General features: G+C 44.5%; 1 protein-coding gene across 1 annotated transcript in view; it reads left to right on the top strand.

Moving 5' to 3' along the window:
• DHX29 (DExH-box helicase 29) overlaps positions 1–24,269 on the top strand; it is a 1,004,292-nt gene that overhangs the window by 884,646 nt on the left and 95,377 nt on the right. The window contains exons 19-20 of the mRNA XM_085631302.1: positions 5,050–5,178; positions 5,269–5,344. Coding sequence (XP_085487428.1) covers positions 5,050–5,178; positions 5,269–5,344 — 205 coding nt within the window. The remainder of the gene's footprint in view (positions 1–5,049; positions 5,179–5,268; positions 5,345–24,269) is intronic.

The following is a 24,269-nucleotide window of genomic DNA, read 5'->3' as shown; positions in this document are numbered from 1 at the left end:
GGAATCTACGGGGCCTAGCGTATAATGCTCTAGTGTACTCTCCCCCTGGGAGTTGCCACCTATCCATGGCATATCCGGGATAATTTGGATGGCCATAGATCCCGTGGTTGATAGCTGCAAGTTGGGACGCCCAGTAGTATTTCTTTAGGTCGGGCAGTCCTATTCCCCCATCGTACCAGTTAAGAGTTAACTTTGAGAACGCTATGCGGGGTCTGCCATCCCAGAGAAGCTGTCTTTGGAGACTCTCAATTTCTCTAAAGTAGGACGCCGGGACCGGATCCATTGTATTTTGGAGTGCATACAGGAACCGAGGCAGAGCCATCATTTTAAAAAGGACCGCTCTACCCAGCATGGAGAGTGGAAGGGATTTCCAATGAGTGGCGTCGTTCTTAAGTCTCTGCATGGGTGGGTCCAGATTACGGGTAAAGCGGAGTTTCAAATCTAGTGTTATGTAGATACTGAGATATCTAAAACCTTCAAGTGCAATCTGGATCCGGCAATCACTCGGAACGGCAGGCGGGTCACCCTGAAGGACGTAAATTACCGATTTGGACCAGTTTACCGTGAAAATAGAGTATCTTCTGAAGATTGCTAGCACATCCAGAAGGCAGATCAATGATGCTCTCGGATTGTCTTCCCACTCCAGTGATTCCCGTAAGCCACGTATGGATCAGTCCTGCCTGATCCACGCCGCCAGCGGCTCCAGTGCCAATGCGAAAAGGAGCAGAGACAGGGGACAACCCTGTCGAGTGCCCCTGCTCAGCTGGAAATCTGGGGATTTGCGATTATTCACCACCACCCGGGCCATCAGGTCAGAGTATAGAAGGCGGATCCAGCCAGTGAATTCCGGACCGAAGCCCAGTTTGCCCAGAACCGCAAATAAATAGGGTCACTCAACCATGTCAAACGCCATGGTGGCAGCCAATGATACCAGGGCCGCCGGCTCCAGTATAGTAGGGGTTCTACCCAGCACTCCGTGTAATCGACGCAGGTTGAGGGCTGTGTTACGATGAGGCATAAAGCCCGACAGATCTGGTGGATCAGGGTGGTAATGACTTTAATCAAACGTGTCGCTAGCAATTCTGCAAGGACTTTGGGCTCCACATTCAGAAGCGATATTGGCCTATAGGATGCGCAGCTGGTTCTGGGTTTGCCTTCTTTATATATGACCACTATGTTGGCTACTCGTTGGTCATATGGGAGCATTCCCTTCTTATTTTCGGCAAACATAGAACGGATGTAGGGGGCGAGCTTATTAGATCTCAGTTTATATAGTTCACTGGGGATACCGTTGGGTCCTGAAGCTTTCCCTAAATGCACGCCTCTGATGGCCTGCGCCACCTCATCGTCCGTCAGTGGGGATTCCAAGTAATCCCTGTGTTCGACCGAGAGCGTGGGTAATTTAATATCCCTAATCATCTCGCTGTTTTCTTCTTCAGTGAACCGGCCAGTCGTACTATATATACCGTCCGATAGTGGTCAGCAAACGTGTCTGCAATGGCCTGCGGGTCTGTAATAATACTAGAATCCTTTACCTGCACCTCAGGCACCAGTCTCGACGCCCATTCCCGTCTGTCTAGCCAAGTGATCAGCTTTCCGGCCTTACCTCCGGGCTCGTAGATCCGCCCCTGGACTTCTCTACTCTGCGCCCTGGCTCTATCCCTGGCGAGGCTGTGAAACTCGTCTTGCCTTAACCTCAGGAGGTGAAGGCACTCGAGGGTTACCGCTCTTGCTATTTCCTCTTCCGATTTTAACACGTCTTCCTCTGCTCTTTCAAGTTCAGCTTGTCTTTCCCTCTTTGTCCCTGCTATCAAGGAGAGCATCTCTCCCCAGATGACCGTTTTGTATGCCTCCCACAGGGTCCGTGTTGAGTCGACCGTACCCTCATTTTCTTGAAAGTACCTATCAGTGGCTTTAATAAGGTTTTCCCGTGTAGTCGGATCTTTCAAGTACCACGGATTAATGAGGGCTACTCTACCGATGCTGACGTGGTCCAATTCCATCCTTAGCCACACGGGGAAGTTATCTGAAATGCCCCGCCCCAGATGACGTACCTCCCGGAGAGCATGGGCCTGCGCAGCCGGGACAAGAATATAGTCTATGCGTGACAAACTGTGGTGTACACTAGATATGTGTGTGTTTTGTGTTCTGCCTGGGTTGTGCGCCCGCCAGCCATCCACCAGCCCCATTGTGTCCAATAAGTCAGTTATTATGTACCTTGGTGCCAATTGGGCATGGCACATAACCAATTTGCACGCGCTCTGATAAGAAAATTGACAAATTTGGATGAATTATAAAGATGGTGTGCACCTCTGAGCGGGTCTAATTGCAAGAGGCGGATGTCAGTCGGTCGGTCTAGTTCCCCAGCCATCACCGCATTGAAGTCTCCACCCAGCACCAGGAGTCCCAGCGGAAATGTCAAGAAGATCGAGCTCAGGTCTTTAAATGTTTCCGACTGCAGGCCGGGCGGGACATAGATGGAGACGAACGTAGCTGTCTTCCCTTCCCATTGGCCCGAAACCCCTACATATCTACCACGGTTGTGATAGGGTCTTCGCCTTATTTTCAAGGCAGAGTTAAGCCACTTAACATGGCCTAACGCTGCCTTGTAAATGAGACCCCCTTTCATGCTATGGTTAGCGTGAAATGGTGGGCAGTGGGTGTTGCGGTGGGCATTCCACCTCAACATCCATTGATTTTGATGCTGCCCCCTATTTTAAAGGGCAGCGTAAATAGGAGGCATAGCCAAAATTAATATTAGGGAAAACCTGGTCTTAACTTGGCAAAACGAGGAGAAATGCTTTATTTCTCCTTGTTTTTGCTTTTTCCATGTGTGCTGCCTTATGCAGCACAAATGGAAAAAGCTAAAGGCCTTGGATTGTTTATGTGTAGGAAGGTGACCCTTCCTGCACATAAACAATCCTTAAACAAAAATGACATTTTGTAACTTCCATGTGTGCTGCATTAAGCTAAGTGTAGCGCCAGCGCAGGGGGAAACAAAAGGCTGCCCCATATCCTTGCTTTTCAGAAGTGGCGGAGTGTGGCGTTAAGCCATGACGGCTAACGCCTCACTCCGCCACTTCTTTGTGCATATGCCCCTAAGACTAATGCCCCCTCCGCATCTACTCTGCATACACGCCTTCTAAAATGGGAACTTCTGTTATAGTTTTTGGTTAAACTCAACTCTTAATCTTGATTTAACCGTTAGATACTTGAGCATGCCTATTAAAATGAGAATCTGGTAGCTCTGCGAAGTGAAACAGAAACATGAATTCGTGTTTTGGGTAAACTCTAGAAACTATTAACATTCAAGGTTATTTTGTGTATTATATTGGTCCTATATTGGACATTTGAAGGAAACAGAGCTGTGTATAGATTGATGCCTACTGCATCATTTCTTGACTTTATCATACATCCTGACTCAGCTAGACTTTGTAAAAGCTGTACTGAGATGTGTGCATTCTAGAAATGTTTGCATTCGTTTGTATTGTAACAGTCCCTTTTTCTCTTTTACATAATTGAACCTCCCCAAAGTTTAGGTTCCATGTTCCTGTGGTCTTGACGTTGCCAATGGGACTGGATTTGTTAAGGTTCCCTCAACACGAGATAAAGTTATACAAATATGCTGTGTTGGCTTAAGGATTTTTGGGGCCCCAGGCTAGGCATTTTTCGGGGCACCTGTTCATAAATTAACTGCCCATTTTCTGCGAATTGAGGCGCTCATGATCCGAAACAAATTTTCAGAACTGGAGTTCACACATAAATAGTTAAAATATGTTGTTCCAGAACCCCCAAAAATTCTTATGTTGCCACTGGGCAACGTGAGAGGGACTCCGAGATAGAGGTAGGCAGAGAGGAGAGAACCTGAGATAGGACAATAGAGTGAGTTAGATAAAGCGAAGGTTTTCTATCCCGGGTGCCTCTTGGAAGGTGGGGGCCCTGGGCATTTGCCCATTTTGCCCATACCTTAAAACGCCTTTGCAAATATGAATAGATAACTATTAGAATGCCAGGGCTGTTTTCTACAGCATAGTTCCACATGACATCAAATAGCGAATCAAAGCAGATTACCCCACCCTGATAATTGGAAAGGCGGGTTAAATTCACATGCTATACCATTCACTGTCAAAACTGCCTGTAATGGAGGTAGCAGTTCCACTGTTTGTATGGTGGGATTGATATAAAGATGCTACTACAGTTTGGGTTCTATCAATACAAAGGATCTGGAAGTCAGTTCCTGCAAAGTCGGTTCCAATTCGGAGGTATGAGACGGGATCGAGTGCATTCAGGCCTTTCAGTGGAAGAGAGGTATAATGCCTTGGATGGTGCATAAGAGACTGGTCTGCACATAAGGCTCCCACCCTTCTCTTTAACAGCTCATTCTGATTGTAAATTGAGTGTGATAAATGTGAAATTCCACGGAAATCTCCTACACAGTTGGCCTGGTGATAACTTGAATCCATGTCAGAATCCCTCAAATGTAGGTGTTAGTTAAAGTTTACAGGAGAGTTACCCTTAAATTTAACATTCTATTCCTTTAACAAGACAGAAAGGCAACAGCATTAGTTTAATATTCCACCATGAAAATAAATCGAAACACACAAGATGTTCTTAATTGTGGAACTACTGTAAAGGTATGCTTTTCCTACCAAGATTTAAGGGGCATATTATCAAGAAACGGAGTTACAATTATCGCCGCTTTAGCGGCAGAAAACTGCCGCTAAAGTGGCGATAATGGGCTTGATAATTTACCGCAGAGAATTCCAGTAGAAGCCCATGTACAACAGCTGTTTATTGATAAAAATGTAGCGTCAATGAGGACCTGTACACAACGTCTTGTTGGGTGCTACTAAGATAGGACATCCCTTCATGAGATGCGAAAGACCTCGCATTAGTCAGATTCTAGCCTGCCAGCCCTACAGACCCCTTCTCTGTTTCTTAACCTTGATTAGCTCATGCTGTTCGTTCACTTGTATATGTGAATGCTTTCTTAATGCACAGATGCAATTACTGTCTTGTAAACCCCATTTCCATCCCTTTCAATGTCAGGTACCATGAGAGCAGCCAGATGAGTTCGCTCGTGGAGACCTTTGTCAGTAAAGCTAGCGCGCTCCAGCGCCAAGGGAGAGCTGGGCGTGTACGAGATGGTTTCTGCTTTCGAATGTATACAAGAGAAAGGTAAGGCTTCTAGAAACATCAGCTTGCAACTCTGGTGCTTTGTTTCCATGTTTCTGAATTTTAAAAACATGCTTTGCTGTATCCCTGCAGGTTTGAAAGCTTTTTGGATTATTCTGTTCCTGAAATTTTGCGTGTGCCATTAGAAGAGTTATGTCTTCATATTATGGTAATGCTTTCACCTCCTTTCCACTAAGCTGTTTTTCTCTTAAGCAAATAATCGTGACCTAGAAGTTTTCATTGCCACTTTTACATTTCTTCTTTCCCGGAAGCCAATCATACCTTTGTGAATACATATGTGGGTTCAAAACGCTTACCTGCTCTCAGGGACCGCATTCAGTATCAGACATGCTGCTGCAGCCATCCCATGCAAATGGCCCCAGTAAACGTTGAGCAAGGATCAATGGAAAAGGTAAAATGGTGATAGAAAAGGCAAAGAATAGTATGGTTTGGGCAACCAATTAATTGTGGCCATTTAGTGTCAAACTAAAACCCCCAATGAACAAGATGGCTGAAGATCAGACAAGCTAGAACGGAGACATTGCAAAGTATTGCAGTTACAGGAAATTATGTTGCACTAAATAGTCTAGTCTACATGTATCGGCAAGTAAGACTGAAGCTCATTGTCCGTTCTTTGAGTTCAGTGTAGCTAAAAGGAGTAACTCTATAGTCATGAGGAAGGAAGGGCAAGGAAGAGACCCAGTGAACAGCGATCTATCTGCATACACACAGCATTGCTAATACGCAGGGGCAGACACTGAGCTGCCTGCCTGTATTAATGTTAGCTCACAGTGTATGAGTCTGTCCATAAGGTATTCTGGAATGGCGAATATACAGTGGGTTCCCTTGCACTTAGGCTTGAATGGCAAAAGCATTTGGTGCAGGGCAAAAAATATAGCAACAGTTCCTCTGAAAGAGAGCATGAGGTTAGAGTCCAGTGTTACATACATATATGTGCTAAGGGTCGTATCCAACTCATCCACATTTGTCAACAATGGGTCAGACATCACAATCTTCAAGGCCATTTCCCTGGTCTTTCTAGTAGTGGGTCCAATCCCTCCTCCTCACCCAGTTCTAAGCCATAATACTTTATCCATGGCGCCCATATCTGTCGAAATTTTCAGGGATAACCCCTTGCCTTGTATGTCACTTTCTCCGCAACCATATAGAGATCCAAACCCGTTCTTCATTCTTTGAGTGTAGGGAGTCGATGGGCCCTCCTAAGGACCTCCCTATTGCACAACCTTTGGACATTACAAGGAATTTTGTCAATTATTATTACAAATCACTCTTGTGCACTATTGGAAGATCACATATACAAATTAGCATGGTTCCAGACCAGTGTGATCTAAAATGCTACATAAAGGCCCTGTATTTTCATGATGGTTATATTACCTATCCATTCATTCAGTCCTACACTGTTATTAACAGAAGGAGAAGGAAAACCAATGGATCTCAGGCAAGTTTTCAGTGGAGGTGGACAGCACATACTTAAGCTATGATGTACCAACCTATGCTAAGCTAATGGAACATAACTCCAATTCTATGGGAGCATTGACAGCATAGTCTTTAAATTGTGCTAGGCATGACCTCACATACCTCAAACTTGGTTAACTGATATAGAAATTCAGTTTTAAAATCCCGTTGTATTGGAACCAAATATTTCTGGACTGCAGGGATAAATTGAAAAGTGACTACTACAGTTCCTCATTGTCTTTTGCATTTACATTGTTATTATTCTTATAAGTTTACCTGAACATTTGAATGTTCTAAGCTCATCTTCTTCCTGCACCATATTATGCACTTTGAATGATAAGTGATACTACCAACCTTTGCTCTTGTTTATCTTCTGTTCAATTACACCTCATCTAAACTATGCGCTAGATAGCATGTTACATTTACCAAGCAGCCTTGCATATGTTTGCGATGCAGTCTTAAAAATGCATGTAAGTCCCACGCAGATCATTTTAAGGTACTTTAGAACATAGGACTTTACCACACGTACTTTTTTTTAATGACATGAGAATGTGTGTGTGTGTGCATATATATCTATATTTTGTTGGAAAGTAGGATCTGCTTTCATGGTTACCCCCACTTTTTGCTTGCGTTAGTATGTTTTTTGACTAGTCTGACTGGAATCCTGCTAATCGGGGCCCCAGTTCCTGCGCTTCCTCCCTATATTTGACCTGGTCAATACTTTGGTACCTCCAAAATTGGCTACTGGGGTACCCCTATAAGTCCCTAGAATATAGTACTGAGGTACCCAGGGCATAGGTACACCAGGGGTCTTCCACAGGCTGCAGCATGTATTATGCCACCCATGAGAGACCACTCAAACTGTGATTACAGGCATGCCATTGCAGCCTATGTAAAGTAAGCTGGTGCTAGCACCACTTACAAAAGATATACGTTTCTTATATCTGAGGGCACTACACTTAAAACCTATAAGTCACCCCTAAGGCAGGCCTTTCAATCCTGAAGGCAGGGTGCTGGGTTATAAGTGTGTGTGCCCCTGCATGAGCAGGACACCACTACAAACCCCGGAGTTGATTCACCAGACTTTGTAAGTGGATTCAGCCATTTTGATACATAAAGTGGCCATCCGTCATTACACGATGGCTAACTATATAGTGGCTGTGCCGAACCTGGGCATTTTTAGTATCAAACATGTTGGAATCATGCCCCAACACAGTTACCAGTGTCGGCGGTGACTCCGGAAAGCCCCCAGTACTACCGGTAACAGCCATGAAGGGTCTGCCAGCAAGATAGTGCTGCTGCCAACCCCAGACATGATTCTGCCCTCCTGCTGCTGAACTGATCTCGAGCAGGGGAATGTAGAACAATAGATTACCTTCCACAGGGAGGTGTGGCCACCTCCCAGACCGGATTTAGTGTATTGGGCTGGGATGGGGGCGCTTGCCAGACTGGTTTGAATGGCGCATTTGGTGCCCTCCTTCCATACACCAGTTGGAACCAGTTCCTGGAGCCCATGGCTCCTACACTGGCGTGAATCTGGCAAAAGGACATGGGAGTTACCTCCCCTCTGGGAGGGACCCGTGAGTCGTCCTAACCCCTTTCTTAGGGTATAAAAGGGCTTAGCTGTGGGTGGGTCCTCAGATTCGTTGTGGAACAAGACTCAAGCTTGAAACCACGTCACTCTTCGACTGTCTGGACACTTCGCTGGACTTCGCCTGGAACCGAGCCTCCATCAAGGAAGACTCCTGCTGCTCCTGGTCTTGCTGTTCTGCAAGTTTTCTGTGTCTGTGCTTTATCCAGGATCTTCAACAGACCTGTGGGCATCAATGACACCCAAAGTAATCTCCATTCAAGTGAAGGAGTCACTCATCTGGATCTGCAGGCACCGCAACGAAGCTGACTGTTTTGCTGCTCCTGACGTCCCACGGACTTCGAAAGGCTGTGCAACACAGGTGGTGGTCTTACCTACTGGCGATAGCCAGTCGGTAAAATATATATGTTTTATATATATTTTACCGATTGGCTATCGGATATATATGTATATGTATGTATATGTATGTATATATCTGACTGGCTATCGCCAGTAGGTAGTTTTAGTTAATACCATGTTTCCATTGGAAAAGCGTTTATATATTTGGCACTGTTTAATGAATGTTCACAAAATTTCTAAGAAAGTGCTGGTGATTCTTGTTGGGCATAGGAATTATCAGGGTGTTCCATCAAGCATGGGCTGAGAAAAAGGGTCAGTCAAAAAAAGTTCTTTTGCTGTGTTAATTTACATAGGAGCTTTAGACACGACTACAGCCCGAACTGCTGTACAAAATTACATCAAATTTGGAAGAAACTAGCTTTTGGTCCGCAGATTGTGCAACGAGCAGAAAGAGGCAAGAGGAAGGTGAGAAATGAGCAGGAAGAGGCAGAAGAAAGGTCAGAAACGAGCGGAAAAGGCAGAATAAAAGTTAGAAACCAGCAAAAATGGCCAAATGAAGGTGAGAAATGAGCAGAAAGAGGCAAAACACTGTCAGAAATTAGCAGAAAGAGCCTGAATAAAGTTCAGAAATTAGCAGAAAGAGGCAAAGTAGAGATCAGAAACGAGAGTTGCAAGAGGCAGACTAAAGGTCAGAAATTAGCAAAATGAAGGTCAGAAATGAGCAGAAAGAGGCAGAAAACAGGTCAGAAATTAGCAGAAAGAGGCAAGATAAAGGTGAGAAACCAGCAGAAAGAGGAAAAATAAAGATCCACAACATGCAGAAAGAGGCAAACTAAAGGTCAGCAATGAGGAGGAAGAGGCAAAATAAAGGTAGGAATAGAGCAGAAAGAGGCAAAATAGAGATCATAAACGAGCAGAAAGAGGCAAAGTACAGGTTAGAAACTAGCAGAAAAAGGCAAAATAAAGGCCAGCAAAGACAGAAAGAACCAAACTAAAGGTCAGGACCGAGCAGAAAGAGGCAAACTAAAGGTCAGCAATGAACAGAAAGAGGCAAAATAATGGTCGGAAAAGAGCAGAAAGAGGTAAAATGCAGGTTAGAAACAAGCAGAAAGAGGCAAAATTAATGTTAGAAACTAGCTGAAAGAGGCAAAATAAAGGTCAGAAGGCAGTAGAACGAGGCAGAATGAAGGTCAGCAAAGAGCAGAAGGAGGCAAACTAAAGGTCAGCAATGAGCAGAAAGAAGCAAACTAAAGGTCAGCAACAAGCAGAAAGAGGCAAACTAAAGGTTAGCAAGGAGCAGAAAGAGGCAAACTAAAGGTCAGCAATGAACAGAAAGAGGCAAAATAATGGTCGGAAAAGAGCAGAAAGAGGTAAAATGCAGGTTAGAAACAAGCAGAAAGAGGCAAAATTAAGGTTAGAAACTAGCTGAAAGAGGCAAAATAAAGGTCAGAAGGCAGTAGAACGAGGCATAATGAAGGTCAGCAAAGAGCAGAAGGAGGCAAACTAAAGGTCAGCAATGAGCAGAAAGAAGCAAACTAAAGGTCAGCAACAAGCAGAAAGAGGCAAACTAAAGGTTAGCAAGGAGCAGAAAGAGGCAAAATTAATGTCGGAAAAGAGCAGAAAGAGGCAAAATAAAGGTCAGAGGGGCATATCTACAAGGCGGCGATATAAAATTATCGACGCTTTTGCGGTCGTTTTGGCCGTAAAGCGGCGATAATTTTATCGCTATATCAGCAAGGTCACGCTATCACGTGAAACCTTGCCTTAGCCCTTGAATTCCTAACGCCCATCTTTGCATCTCTAATGATGGTGGATATCATGGCTAAGTATGTGAGGCCCTATCAGCAAGCTAACGCCAAACTGGGTTTCCAGCGATAATCTCACGTTTGGCAGTTAGCGCTAGGATTTTTATCGCTTTTGATACAAGCGTTGCTAATAGCATGCAATCTCAGTGATAAAAATCCACGCTAGCCGGCGATAATTATCCTAGCGCTAAGTGGCCTTAGCGATAATTATCGCCGGTTTTTGCTTATATGCCACAGAAGTGAGCAGAAAATGAGCAGAACCCACTCAGGCACTCGTGCACCCTCTCACAAAACAACTGAGACACTCTCACAGCCACCCACAGACCCATTCACTAATGCACCCACTCACATACAAACTTAGACATGTACACCCACTCTGACACTCATACACCCACTTACAGAATCATTCATACCCTATCTGATCCATTCACTCATCTACTCAGAGACTCACGTACCGACTCACAGACCCTCTCAGAGACACACACCCACTCAGACATGGATATACCCACTTACAGCCCCACTTATACTCTCTCTCACACCCACTTACAAACCTACTCAGACACTCATGCACTCGCTCACACACTCATTGTCAAAGGCTACAGGGATGTTACAGTTAGGAAATAGAATTTTAAAAATGTAGAAATTCACTGAAAGAAACAAAGGTTACAGATTTCACTCGCACAAAAACAGTGAAATTCACCAGTTATAGTTAACTTGTGAACTGTAACTTAATCCCCTGAAATGCACTGCTTATGACCTCACATATTACATCACTCATGACATGGTCTGTGACATCACTAATGACATCATCCACAGAACCACTCACACCCACTTACAACCTCTCATACACCCCCTCTCACAACTACTCACATACCCATTCACAAAGCACAACCACTCACTTATCCATAGAGCCACTCACTCACCCACTCAGCCTTTCAACAGAGCCACTCATTCACCCATACAACCACTCACATATACCCACACAACCATTTACATGCCCATTCACACATCCATACAACCACTCACTCTTCCATACAGCCACTCACACACCAACTCACTATACCGAACACTCACTCAAACAGCCACTTTCTCACCTATACAGCCACTTACACACCCAGTCACTCACCAATACAGCCACTCACACAGCCACTATGTCACCCACACAGCTACTCACACACCCACTTATACAGCCACTCTCGCACATCAAGGGGCTGCAAAGAAAAAAACGGAGGTCCAAAATAAAAAACATTTTTCACCAATACGTTTTCCATGTAGACTTTTGTATAGCATGTAGCGCACAAAAGGCTGAATGGATTTGAATGACATTTGGGAAGAATATAGATTATGGAGTGTAGATGATCATTTTGGGTAGTACAGGTAAGTGGGGTATGTATTTTTAAAGTCATAAGGCATTTTAACTTAGTGATGTCAGTGGGTGCTGTAGTTTTGTTACATTTTGTGGTATTTTTCGAAAGTACCGCAGTACATAGCAATGACGAGGCATTATGTGATTAAATAATAACTGGCTAATGACTGCCTTTACAAAAGTTAAAGTCAGCCATGTTTTTTTAAGTGCTCTTTGGCTGTGTTCTAGGTTAGGGCCTTATATAGATGTAAGAATTAGGTTTTATATTTTTACCTCCCTATTACCACCTTATAAAAGTGGTAGTAGGTAGGAAAAATTATTTATACGTTTCTATAGAGTTTTTAAAAATATACCCAGTACCTTGTTACTTCTTAGGAAGTACCTCAGTACTTAATAATAAATAAAAAGTAAATGTTAAAAAATTTGAAATACTCTGTACTATACTATGTTTTACGAATATAGTGTACCACATTGTATTTTCAATTTTATACATATTTAATTCTTTACAAAAATGTCTATGGAATATTGCGGTAATAACTACAAATGACAGCACTACTTAATTTTTTTGTTAATTACATTTGTTAAAAAATTGTAAATATGCTGTACTGCACTATATGTCACTAATATAGTATACTACAGTGTATTTTTTTTATATAAATGCATTTTTACATTTTTTCTGCAACTACTCTGTTACTTTGTAGGTACTAGCGCAGTTCTTCTATTTTTTAAATAATATATAGAAAAATATAAACAAATGACACAACCTATCACCACCTTAATCAAGTGGTAATAGATGTGGGACAACAATAAAACCTACTACTTACCTATATCTGAGGCCCTAACCCAGAACGCCGCCAAAGTGTGCTAAAAACTACTTTTACATTTTGGAAAAACAGCCGTTTGCCGATCATATACTGCCTCGTCATCAGAATATACTGTGGCACACTATGTAACTAAGTATTTTGACCCTTATAACTTACACACTACTTAAACTATTTACATATACTACCAAAGATGTGTTTTTACACCACATAATCTATATTCCTGTCATATTACATCTACGTCCGTTCACCCACTTTCAAACTACATCTGTTTAAAGTACCACACTCCACTCTGTCCCACTCCACTCTATACCATTCCACTCTACACCACTCCTCTCTAATCCACTGTATACCACTGCACTCTACCCCACTTCATTGTACCCCACTTCATTCTACTCTACAGCACTTTAATATACGCTATTCCACTCTGCTTCATGCCACTGCAGTCAACACTACACAGCTCTACACTACTCCACTCTACGTTATTCCACTCTACTCTACTCCACTGTACGCTGTTCCACTTACTGTAAAGCATTCCACTCTATTCCAGTGTATGACACTCCACAATTCTCAACACCACTGTACTCTGCTCACCCATACTGTGCTCCACTCAACGACAGTTTACGCATCTCCCCTCCACCACACTATATTCCACTCTCTAGCACACCACTGTACAACAATGTACTCCTGTCAATGCAAGTCGACAGCACTCTATTTCACTGTATGACACCCTACTCCAGTCTACAGCATTCTACGCAATTCCCTCTATGCTGCTCCACCCCACCGTACTATGATGTACGAGACACTACTCCCTTACTGCGCTCTATGCCACTCCACTGTATGCTAATCTATGCCACTCAACTCTACGACAGTCTGTTCCCCTCAACTCTGCCTTACTGTGCTACACTATACTCTACTCCATGCAACTCCACTGTACAACACTGTAATCCACTCTGTGACACTCCACTGTACAACATTTTCCAATACTCTACAACACTCCAGTAAAGTCCACTGTACAACACACCACTACACTCTATGAAACTTTATTCCACTATATGCTACTCCATGCCACTCTACTCTAAAACACACTACTCCACTCTGCACTACGTCACTCCACTGGACTTCTCTCTGCTCCACTGTTCAACACATTACCCCACTCTATGCCACTGTATGACACTCCACTCAACACCACTCCACGCCACTCCACTCTATGTAGCACTACTCTACAAGGCTATACTATACTCTGTACCACTACACTACACTGTACTGCACTCTGTGCCCCTACACTTCACTGTACAACCCTCTACTCCACTCTACGTCACTTTCCAAAACTCTACGACACACCACTCCACTCCACTGTACTGTACAAGACGCCACTCCAATTTATGACCGTTTATTTGACTCTACGCCTCTCCACTCTACTACGTGCCATTCTACTGTACAACATGCCATCCCACTCTGACACTTTACCCCACTATATGCTATGCTATTCCATGCTACTCCACTCTACTCCACTACAACACTCTCCTCCACTCTGTTACGCCACTAACTCTACAGTACTCCACTCTATGGCATTTCGCTCTACTGTATGACTAGCTGCTCGACTTTATGGCATTCCAGTCTATTCCACTCAACAGTACACCACTCCACTGTGTGCCACTCCACTCGACACTATTCCACTCTAAGCAACTCCAATCTATGCCACTCAACTCTACGCTATTCTACTGTTCGCCACTCCATTTTATGCCACTCTTCTGTACACCAGTCAACTCTATGCAACTCCTTTCTACCCAACTCCACGCCTCTCAACTGTATACTATTCCACTGTACGCCACTCGACTCTACTCCACTATATGCCTCTCTACTGTACAGTACTGCACTCTACGCCATTCCATGGTACGCCATTCAGGTTTATGCTGCTTCACTGTACACCACTCCACTCAAATTTATTCCACTCCACTGTATGGCACTCCATTCTACACCTCTCCACTGTATGCTACATCACGGTACACTGCACCACACTATGCCACTTAACTATGCCACTCTATACTAGTCTACTGTACATCACTCTACTTTATACCAATCTAATGTACGCCACTCTAAGCAAATCCTCTGTATGCCACTCCACTCTGTGCTGTTACATTATATGTCATTCTACTCTACATACCACACTAGGCCAATCCACTCTGCGTTATTTCACTCTGTGCCATTCCATGCTATTCCACTATACGCCACTTCACTCTGTGCCACTGTACACCACTCCACTGTATGACACTGCCTTGTACGACACTTTCCTCCTCTGTACTCTGTAACACTACTTAACGACACTCCACTCAATGACAGTAAACGCTACGATTTAAAACTCTTTTTCATTAAATAAATAAAAAACAAAGGTTAACACTTAGTAATAGTTAGAAAAACTTTATTTATTGTTTCTATACTAACAAAACTTAAACTAAACAACCATTAGAAATTCTAGGTATAGTAAGTTTTTTTGTTTTAGGGTTCGGAGATGGGAAGAAGCATTTACATTGTTAAGTATATATACATATATACACATACATACATATATACACATATACATACACTGCCGGTCACCAGTAGGTAGTTATAGTTAGGAACTAGTTTCCATAGATGGAGCATTTTTGTTATGCATATAAATTTGGGGCCAGTTGTCGAAACGTCACACAATGTTAAAAATTAGTTTGCCACTCACTTCAGCTGCTGTCTGGAAATGTTTGGGGTGATTCGTCAAGCTGGGGCCAAGAAAAAGGGAAGGGTCCCAAAATGCATTTTTCTCAAGAAATGTCTCAGAGAGAATTTAGACATGACTACAGCCTGAACCACTAAACGGAATGACATCAAATTTGGCCAGAAAGTTAAATCTTGGTCCAGAAAAAGTGCTTTTAATAATTTTGTGTAAATCTGTTCAGTAGTTTTGGAGTTATTAAACAAAAAGGATTTCTGTATATCTAGGTACACAGGTTCACCGCAGAGGATCCGCGGATCCACGCGACAACAGCAATGCAGCGATTGGCTGGTTGCAACCTGAGAAAAAAGTTGCACCCACCATTTTGTGATTCAGGACATGGTTCCCAGGGGGCGGGCGGGTAGGAGGAAAGAAAGTATAAAAGGGATATAATGGGTTAGGTGATAGGTATACTGACCCCATTGGACTGACGGAGTTGTCTCAGAGGGAACCTTCATGGGTAAAAATTTGTCCAAAAACATTGCATTTTTTGCGAGCGAGGATCCGCAGATCCACTGTGGCGCTCAGCACGGCCTCCCATGTGACTCCGCAGCGGATCCAGACCCAGTTAAAAAACACATACACCCATTCACACACCCTCTTACAGACCCACAAAACCACTTACACACTCACTCATAGACCCACATAGCCACTCAGACACCCACTCACACACCCACTTACACACTACACAGACCCCCCATACAGCCATGCACACACTCACTCATAGACCCACAAAACCACACATCCACTTACATGCCCACACAGCTACTCACACACCCACATAGCCACTCACATACCGAGACAGTCACTCACGCAACCACTCACACACCCAGACACAGGCAGTGATACACTTCTAGAAATTGCAGTAGCATATATTTGTACTAAATGTGTTATTGTTTAAGTATTAAATGTGTGCAATATAACCAGCAGACCCCATATTTGATCAAGGATTCGCAACGGATCTTTGGATCCATAAAATAAATTTGAAAAAAATTGAAGACTTGGTGCATTACATTCATAGAAGGACTACATAAGATACCTTAACTTAATTTTTACACTTTTCATTTTAAAATATTTAATAGGAACAAATGTGTGAAAAAAAATGTATTTATAAACTTGTGAACATGTATGCTAGTAAATTGATGTTATGGGTCAAATCATAGTACAATTTATATTAAAAAGAACAGGTGAAATTCACTGGAAAAAACAAAGGTTACAGTGACGTTATAGTTGTATTTAGATTTTACTCCCACAAAACTATAGAAATTGAACAGTTATAATTATTTCAAGTAACTATAACTCGTGCCTTAAGGTAACTATAACCCGTACCCTCGCCCTGCACTTCTATTTACCCCACATATTACATCACTCATGACATCTTCTATGACATCATTGATAATATCTCTGCAACATTTGCAGTGATATTATTGATGAGAAAACTATGCATGGCTGGGGCGCGAGTTATAGGTACCTTAAGTCACGAGGTATAGTTACTTGAGATAACTATATCTGCTGAATTTCTATGGTTTTGTGGGTGTAAAATCTGAACTTAACTTTAACATCCCTGTAACCTTTGTTTTTTTTCAGTGAATGTAATATATGCACACATTCAATGGTGGTTGCTACTGTGTAGTTATAGTTAGGTCAAAGTTTCCATAGGAAGAGCATTTTTTCTTTGTTTAATGTTGAGCTGGTTGATGAATCTACACCATGCTTTCCAAAGAAAAATGTTCATTTACCTTGTCTCCTTCATGAAAAGTTTAGCGTTGATCTATCAAGTGTGGACAAATGAAAAATAGGTGCCTCCAAAAGTGTGATTTCTCATGTTAATTCATTTAGGAACGGTTTTTCTCAGATGGACCAAAACTGCTGAATAGAATTACACCAAATCTAGCAAAAAGTTAGAAGATTACTCCAACAATGCTTTTTGTAATGTGGTGTAAATTTGTTCAGTCTTTACCAAGAAATTGGCAATTAAAGAGGGGCTCAGTTTAGGCATGAAGGGGTTAACCCTTCGAAAAACCTAAGTATATCTGGATGGTTAGTACCAAAAATGCCAGGAAAAAAAACCTGCATTCTGATTGGCCGAAGGAACTTTTTCTCCCCTCTATCATTTTGGTAACACGATACTGAGTGATCTTATTGGCTGCCTGCAACACTGAAGAAAATGTTGCAGCCGCCATTAGAGGACTAGGGTACTTGGTCCCCAAGTCCTGAAAATAAAATGAAAGGCCAGATAAGAGGGCACGGTGGGCACAGTCTGAATCCCAGGGTCATGTAAAGGTTGGGGTTGGGTCTCAAGGGGCTCTCCCATGGGTCAAGTAAACAGAAAATGGTTCATGGATACCGTGGCACCCCCTATTGTACTGCAGTGGCAAACAGCCTCACAAAATGTACACAGGTCTGGTCATAGACTAGATCATGTGGCAAATTGCTGTTGTGCAGGCCATAGGCTGTTCACAGTAGGGGTTTGGCACATGCGGTGGGTTAGGCACAGCCCTACAGGCATCCCACACTGCCCACCGCGTTTCAAGCCTGTTGAGAGGGGGAATAATCTTACACATTAAAGTGGCACTTATAAAGCATGTGGCTACTCCGTACAGTACATTGTCCACTGGTCTCACAAATACGGAGTGTGCATCAAAAAGCACAGTTAAACAGCCAGATTTTTAGGCCGTGTTTGAAAGAGCCTGCATCCTTCATCGCACGCAGATTCAAAGGAAGGGCATTCCACTCTGTAGCGGCCAATGCTGAAAAGGAGGTGCCTCCCTATTTCTTCTGCTTGATCATGGGTACCACTGCCAACAGAGCATCTGACGAGAGGAGAGTTCTCGTAGGATGGTAGTGTGAGAGTGTCTTGGTAAGATAGATGTGACCTAGGCCATAGAAAGCTCTATGGGCCAACACCAAGCCCATAAACATCACTCTCTCGTGTACAGGAAGCCAGTGCAAATTCTTGAGATGGAAATAAATTAAGTGTTTCTCAAGATGTTAAGCAAGAGCTGGGCTGTAGCTTTCTGTACTAACTGCAGATGTTTGAATAGGTACAGAGGGCACCCCAGAATAAGGCATTGGCATACTCCAGCCGAGATGTTATGAGGGCATGGACTACTGTTCTGACATGACAAAGAAAGCTGGAGCAAACAATTCCTCAAAAATCGAGAAAAAAAAAACCCGGACCCAATGGCACTCTCCAACTGAGATTTAAACGACACATTTTTGTCAGACTTCACAAACCACTGTTGCAGGGGTCAGAGGGGAAGGGGCAGAGCTGGGCCAAAATTCGCCACTCTGAGAAGGGGGAGGGGATCCAAAAACCAAAACCTCTATTTTACTGGTGTTGCATTGGAGATTACTCCAGTGCATCCAATGGAACACTGCTGACAGGCACGCTTCGAATCTATTTTGGGCCTTAGAGATGTTCCTGTCCCAGGTTAAAAGAATCTGTTTGTTGTCATCTTAAGAGATGACCTGCACTCCAAAGGATTCCACAAGGGCAGCTAAAGAGGCAAATTGAGGCATCCAAACAGACTGACTTCTGTTTGACAGAAAGGAACCCAGCCAAGCCAATGCGATCCCACCTATCCCAGTGTCCCGCAAGCTTTGCAACATGATAAGATGGGAGACTGTATCGAATGCCGCAGAGAGAAGGCAGCTTTCTTCCCCATGTCTACTGCCAATTTAATAGCGTTCGAGAACTCAACCAGAGTGAACAACATGCTGTATCACAGGCGTAATCCAGATTGCGATGGATGCAGCAGCTTATTGGAATCAAAGTACCTAGATAGTTGGGCATTGACCAGTTTTTCATGAATCTTTGAAAAAGCAGGTATCAAAGAAATAGGTTGATAATTGCCTGAGATAGATTTATCCGCTGAAGGTTTTTTTAACAGTGACCTTCTTCCAACTACTAGGAACCGTGGCCTGGCACCGTGCGTTGTTTAAGAGAAACTTCAAAGTGGGGTTGATGGCCTAGGCATTGGCAACTAGGATCTAGGGAGGACAGGTATCGTCAGGAGAACCTGATTTACAGGCTCGAAGAGCTTTCTCAGAGTTCTCTAACGAAATGATAGTAAACTCTGTCAAGGTGCAAGAGGATGCAGGCAAAGCTGGTAAAGACTGCCTCCCAGACCCATAGGGCTCAGCACAGATATTAGCTGCAAATCTGTTTCGAACCCCTAACTCAGCGGGGTCCACACTGTTATTGGCTCTAGCTGCATTTGGAATCTCAATAATAGCCTTGATCTTATTCTCAAAAAAATCCAAAAGTTGAGAGCATAATTTTGGAGAAGCACCTAGGGCAGAGGTCTTCAATCTGTGGTGCGTGATCTCCAGGGGGGCATGGGGTCACAGATTCCCCAGCTTCACTTGTTCCTGCAAAAAGATAGCCATCCTGGGACGGCTAATTTAAATCGTTATCAGCTGCTTGGCTGAATGAAATGCAAATGTGCCTTATCAGTTCATCTGCACGTGTAAATTATGCTTGGGAGCAGTTCTGGCTCTTGTGATGAGAAAGATTTGTTTTTGTGGGTGGAAGTACAAAGAGTTTACAACTGGGCTGGGAAGTTCTAGCTTTTAATTTTAACTGTATTTATACAGCCCTTAGTGCCCCTAACGAGGTTTTGAAGGGATAGTTATGTAAAAAAAGAAATGAATTACATATGCTCTGGTATTACTAAAATCTACATTTTCAAAGCATCATTTTATCGTAAAACTATTGCGTGTTTTGCAGCATTCTATCTTACCCTGTGTGTAATGCAAGTATAAAAAATGTACTTACATATTCACAGTGTTTTCTGTCACAGGCTGTGACCTCGTAGCACTAAAAATACTACACCTCACTATTCTCCACTGCACCAATCAAGATTTAATTCTGTGGTTCTCTGGTCACACATAGACCTCTGCAGTGCATTTGTTTAGGAAAGTGGGTTTCTGTTGCAGTACCCCCCCCCCCCCCCACACACACACTTTTTGCCAGACTACTGATGCACTTTTTCTTGGTGGGCCCTGGGTCCCTGCCAATCAGATTCCCAGTGCCTGTGTTCTTTCCCCAAATCTAACCCAATTGGCATCTCTGGCCACAGGTCAGCCCCTGGTAATTGTCACCACAGGTACCCAGGGCACTATGACCAAGGAAGACCTCTAAGGGAAGCAGCACTTATTGTCCCACCCTTAGAGGCCCTGTACCTTTACACACACACACTGCCTTTGCAGGCTGCGTGTTTTGGTGCAGAACAAAGTAAAGAGTCGACATGGCACACATCCCTGTGGGCCATGCCTACAACCCACTGTCCTGGCATGGATCAGTCACCCCTCTAGCTGGGTGCCCTATGCCGGTGGTGAGGGTACAGGTGCATGAGCTCTGTACCCCTACAGTGTCTAAGTCCATTCTTAGACACTGTAAGTGCAGTGCTGCCATTAGGAGTATATGGTGCTGGGAGTTTGTCATTACGAACTCCACAGCACCATAATGGCTACACTGATAACTGAGAAGTTTGGTATCATACTTCTCAGCACATCAAACCCACACTGATGCCAGTGTGGGATTTAATGAAAAATGCACACAGAGAGCATCTCAGAGATGCCCCCTGAAAACTAACCCACCACTAGTGTCCAGGCTGAGTGGCTGCTTTCAGCTGCCACCACCAGACATGTTTCTGGACCCCTGGGTCGAGAGACTGCTGATGTCTGGGGCCTGAAACAATGCACATCCTGGGACCAGGTGTGGAGTCTCCTCCCCCAGAATGGGCAGGGTTCACAAAGGGGAAGCTTCAAAGGCATGCCGCCTTTGTGGGCCGCCCCAGACCATTTGCTGCTTTCAGCAACTGGTCCCCACTGGTTCTACCCCCCACTTTGGGCGGGAGAGCCAGCGGGAAAAACAAGTGAGGGCCCACCTCTGCCAACTCCACCCCTCAGGTGGGGGAGGCGAGGTGAAGCACAAATCTGAGTCCCCGCCATCTTGAGGATGGGGAACCCAACTAACCAGGTACAGGCTCCTGTCCCCCTCCCACTGGAGGGTGGCACGATAGGGGGTGTACCCACCCCAGGAAAGGGACCCATTGGTCCCTGCCCTTTACCTACCTGTATCACCCCTAAATCTAGTATTTAGTGGGCACCCTGAACCTTGCTTCCTCAGATCCAGCCTGACAACAAGAAGAAAAGAAGGACTGAACAGCCGTGCAGCCAGCTAACAAGAGGAAGACGCCCACTGACTTGGCCCCAGCCCTACCGGCCTGTCTCCCCTCGAACCTGCTCCTTTGAAATCCCAGTGTGTTCTGCAGCCAGCAACCTCGAAAACCCCGGAGGACCTGCCTGCCTTCACTTCCAAAGACTGCTCCTCCCGTGAACACCGGATTTGTTCAACTGCACCCTCTGGCAGCAGCCAGAGACCGCAAATCCAGCCCACTCTGCACCCGCCGAACCCGGCCCGAGCTCGAGTGGAAAAACACCATGAGGGAGGAGGTCATCCCGGCAATCCTGTCCTGAGGTCCGGCGACCCCTGACCTGCCTCAAGCCTCCAGCCGACACCTGCAATCGAAATCCAGAAGGCCCCCCTAACTGCGACCAGGAGCTGGTAAGAAGATCCTACTCCAAAAGGCACCCCTGCACCTGACGCCCAAACCGACGGTGCCTAACCAACCCTTAACTTCCCAACTTACCTCTCCAAGTGGTGGTCGCACCCAGAAGTCTTTTGTCTCCCTGCCTGCAGTGCTTTTGCAAACCGGAGGTTCTCCATAGAAAACAACAGGGTGCCCGGCGTCGAAACAGCCCTCTGCACCGGGCCGCCCCAGTGCCGCTGAGGGTGCACCTTTTGTGCTACTTTGTTTCCCTATTTGCCCTGACCTTAACCCTAGGAGCTTTGCTCCCACAACCCAGTGGCTTGCTTGCCCTCTAATCCCCATTGGATATCATTGGGCCTCAACACAATGCACACGGCCGCCCTATTGCCCCTGAGGGTGCAACAACAGTGCATCACTGACCCTGGGGGACCCCTGAGTCTAACCCCAGAACCTTAACTCCCACACTCGATTACTTACCTGTGAACCGATAACCTGTTTTTCCTCCATTGGATCGCATTAACGATTATCTTCCACAAAGTTTTTAAGTGTGGAGTTTTGAAATCTAAAAATATTCTTTAAAAATCGCACAAACAACCAATACGTATTTACTTACCTGTTTACAGGAAATGTCCCAGTGCTGAATCTAGATATCCAGCACTGAGTTAGAAAAGTAACGTAAAAAGTAACTTACCTGTAATTGACTGAAAAAGCCTATTCATTCCAATGTATTGTATTTGCTAAGTGTTGCAACCTGCTGCATCCCCTGTAAATCAAACAAATTAGAAGTTCTATTGCATTTTCAAACTGTTCTCTGTTCAGCAATTTATTACTGAAAAGTATTTTATGCTTACCTGTGCCAGTATTGCTTGGTTCTAAAAATAAACAACAGTATATATCTTTATACAAAAACAATTGGCCTAGAGTTTAGTTCTTGAGTGTGTGAATTCATTTGCTGACTGAGTGTGCACATCAAATGCTTAACACTGTCCTCTGATACTGCCTTACTGCTCGACCACTCTACCACAAATAGAGAGAAAGGTTCTATTTAACTTTAACCTCTGCCTACCTCTGGGGTCACCTGGACTCTATACACACTATAACTCATTTTGGTGTAGTATATATAGAGACAGTTTCTTACAATTAACGAATAGAGGTTTCATAATGTAAGACAGTGCATTTCCCACTGAGCAATAACTTTTTTAATGTATTTTTCATTTGCACTGCCCATTATTTTATATGTAGATACCTGATGGTGAAAGACCTAAAAAATGTACAGAATATTTTGGGCTTATTTATGAGAGGCTTGCATCGCCAAAACAGAACTTTGTTTGATGCTCCGTTGGCGCAGGCGTCTCAACCATATCTATGAGGCAGTGCAAAGTCACCCTGCATGGCTTTGCATGGCCTCATAGATATGGAGTGAGACATGCAGCGCAAGTCAATGCGATGCCTTCATCTGCGTAAAGGTTGTGTTCCATGGGCTTTGCGTGGGGTCCCCACTTAACACCCATAGATTTTGATGCTGCCCCAGATTTACAAAATCACGTAAAGCTGGGGCAGCGTCAAAACCTTACCCCTCCCCACTGGAGGCGTAACAAGGAGTTATGTTTCCATTTCTCCTCGTTTTTTCCTCTTTCCGTGTTTGCTGCATTCCGCAGCTCACATAGAAAGAGGAAAATGTCCCTCGGGATTGTTTTGGTGAAGGAAGGTGCCCCTTCCTGTACAAAAACAATCCTGCCTATATTGGTGCTAGGCAGTAATTTGTGCGCCAAGTGGATAGGTGCAGCATACGGTGCCCTCAGGTTGCGGTGCAGGCAGCGGCTCGGTGACGGTCGTCCAGCTGCATCGGGGAGACCAGGGCTGCGGTGCGGAGTGAAGGCAGTGCTTGTTGCAGTGCTGACAGATCACGGTGCAGGCGACAGTGCCAGTTGCAGGAATCTGGCGTCAATCAGACCAGACTGCGGTGTGGGATGGGGCGTGTATCGCAATACTTACGAGCGGTGCCCCCAAGTCACGGTGAGTTCACGGTTGTCGAAGTCAGCAGGCAGCAACGGCGTCCGTGAGACCAGGGCGGCGAAGTGAAACGAGGCGGTGCGGAGTGTGGTGCCCACAGGCCACGGTGCAAGCAGTGGCGGCGGTCGTCGTCAGTGAGACCAGGGTTGCAGTGTGAGATGCGGTGGGGCCCTCTCTGGTAACTGAAAGTACAGTTCCAGAGGCAGTACCCAGAGGTCGGTGAAGACTTTGCGGTCCCTGAGACTTCAGAACAGGTGGCAAGCTCTACTTCAAGCCCTTGGAGATACTCAGCAACAAGTAAAGAAAGTTCAGTCCAGTCCTTTCACTGCCGAAGGCAGAAGCAGAAACTGCAGGCCAACCCAACAAGCAACAAC

Source organism: Triturus cristatus, chromosome 2_1, assembly GCF_964204655.1.
Source record: "Triturus cristatus chromosome 2_1, aTriCri1.1, whole genome shotgun sequence".
NCBI classification, from domain to species: domain Eukaryota; kingdom Metazoa; phylum Chordata; class Amphibia; order Caudata; family Salamandridae; genus Triturus; species Triturus cristatus.
The sequence above is the reverse complement of the archived record's forward strand: the minus strand, read 5'-3'. Positions and strand labels throughout refer to the sequence as shown.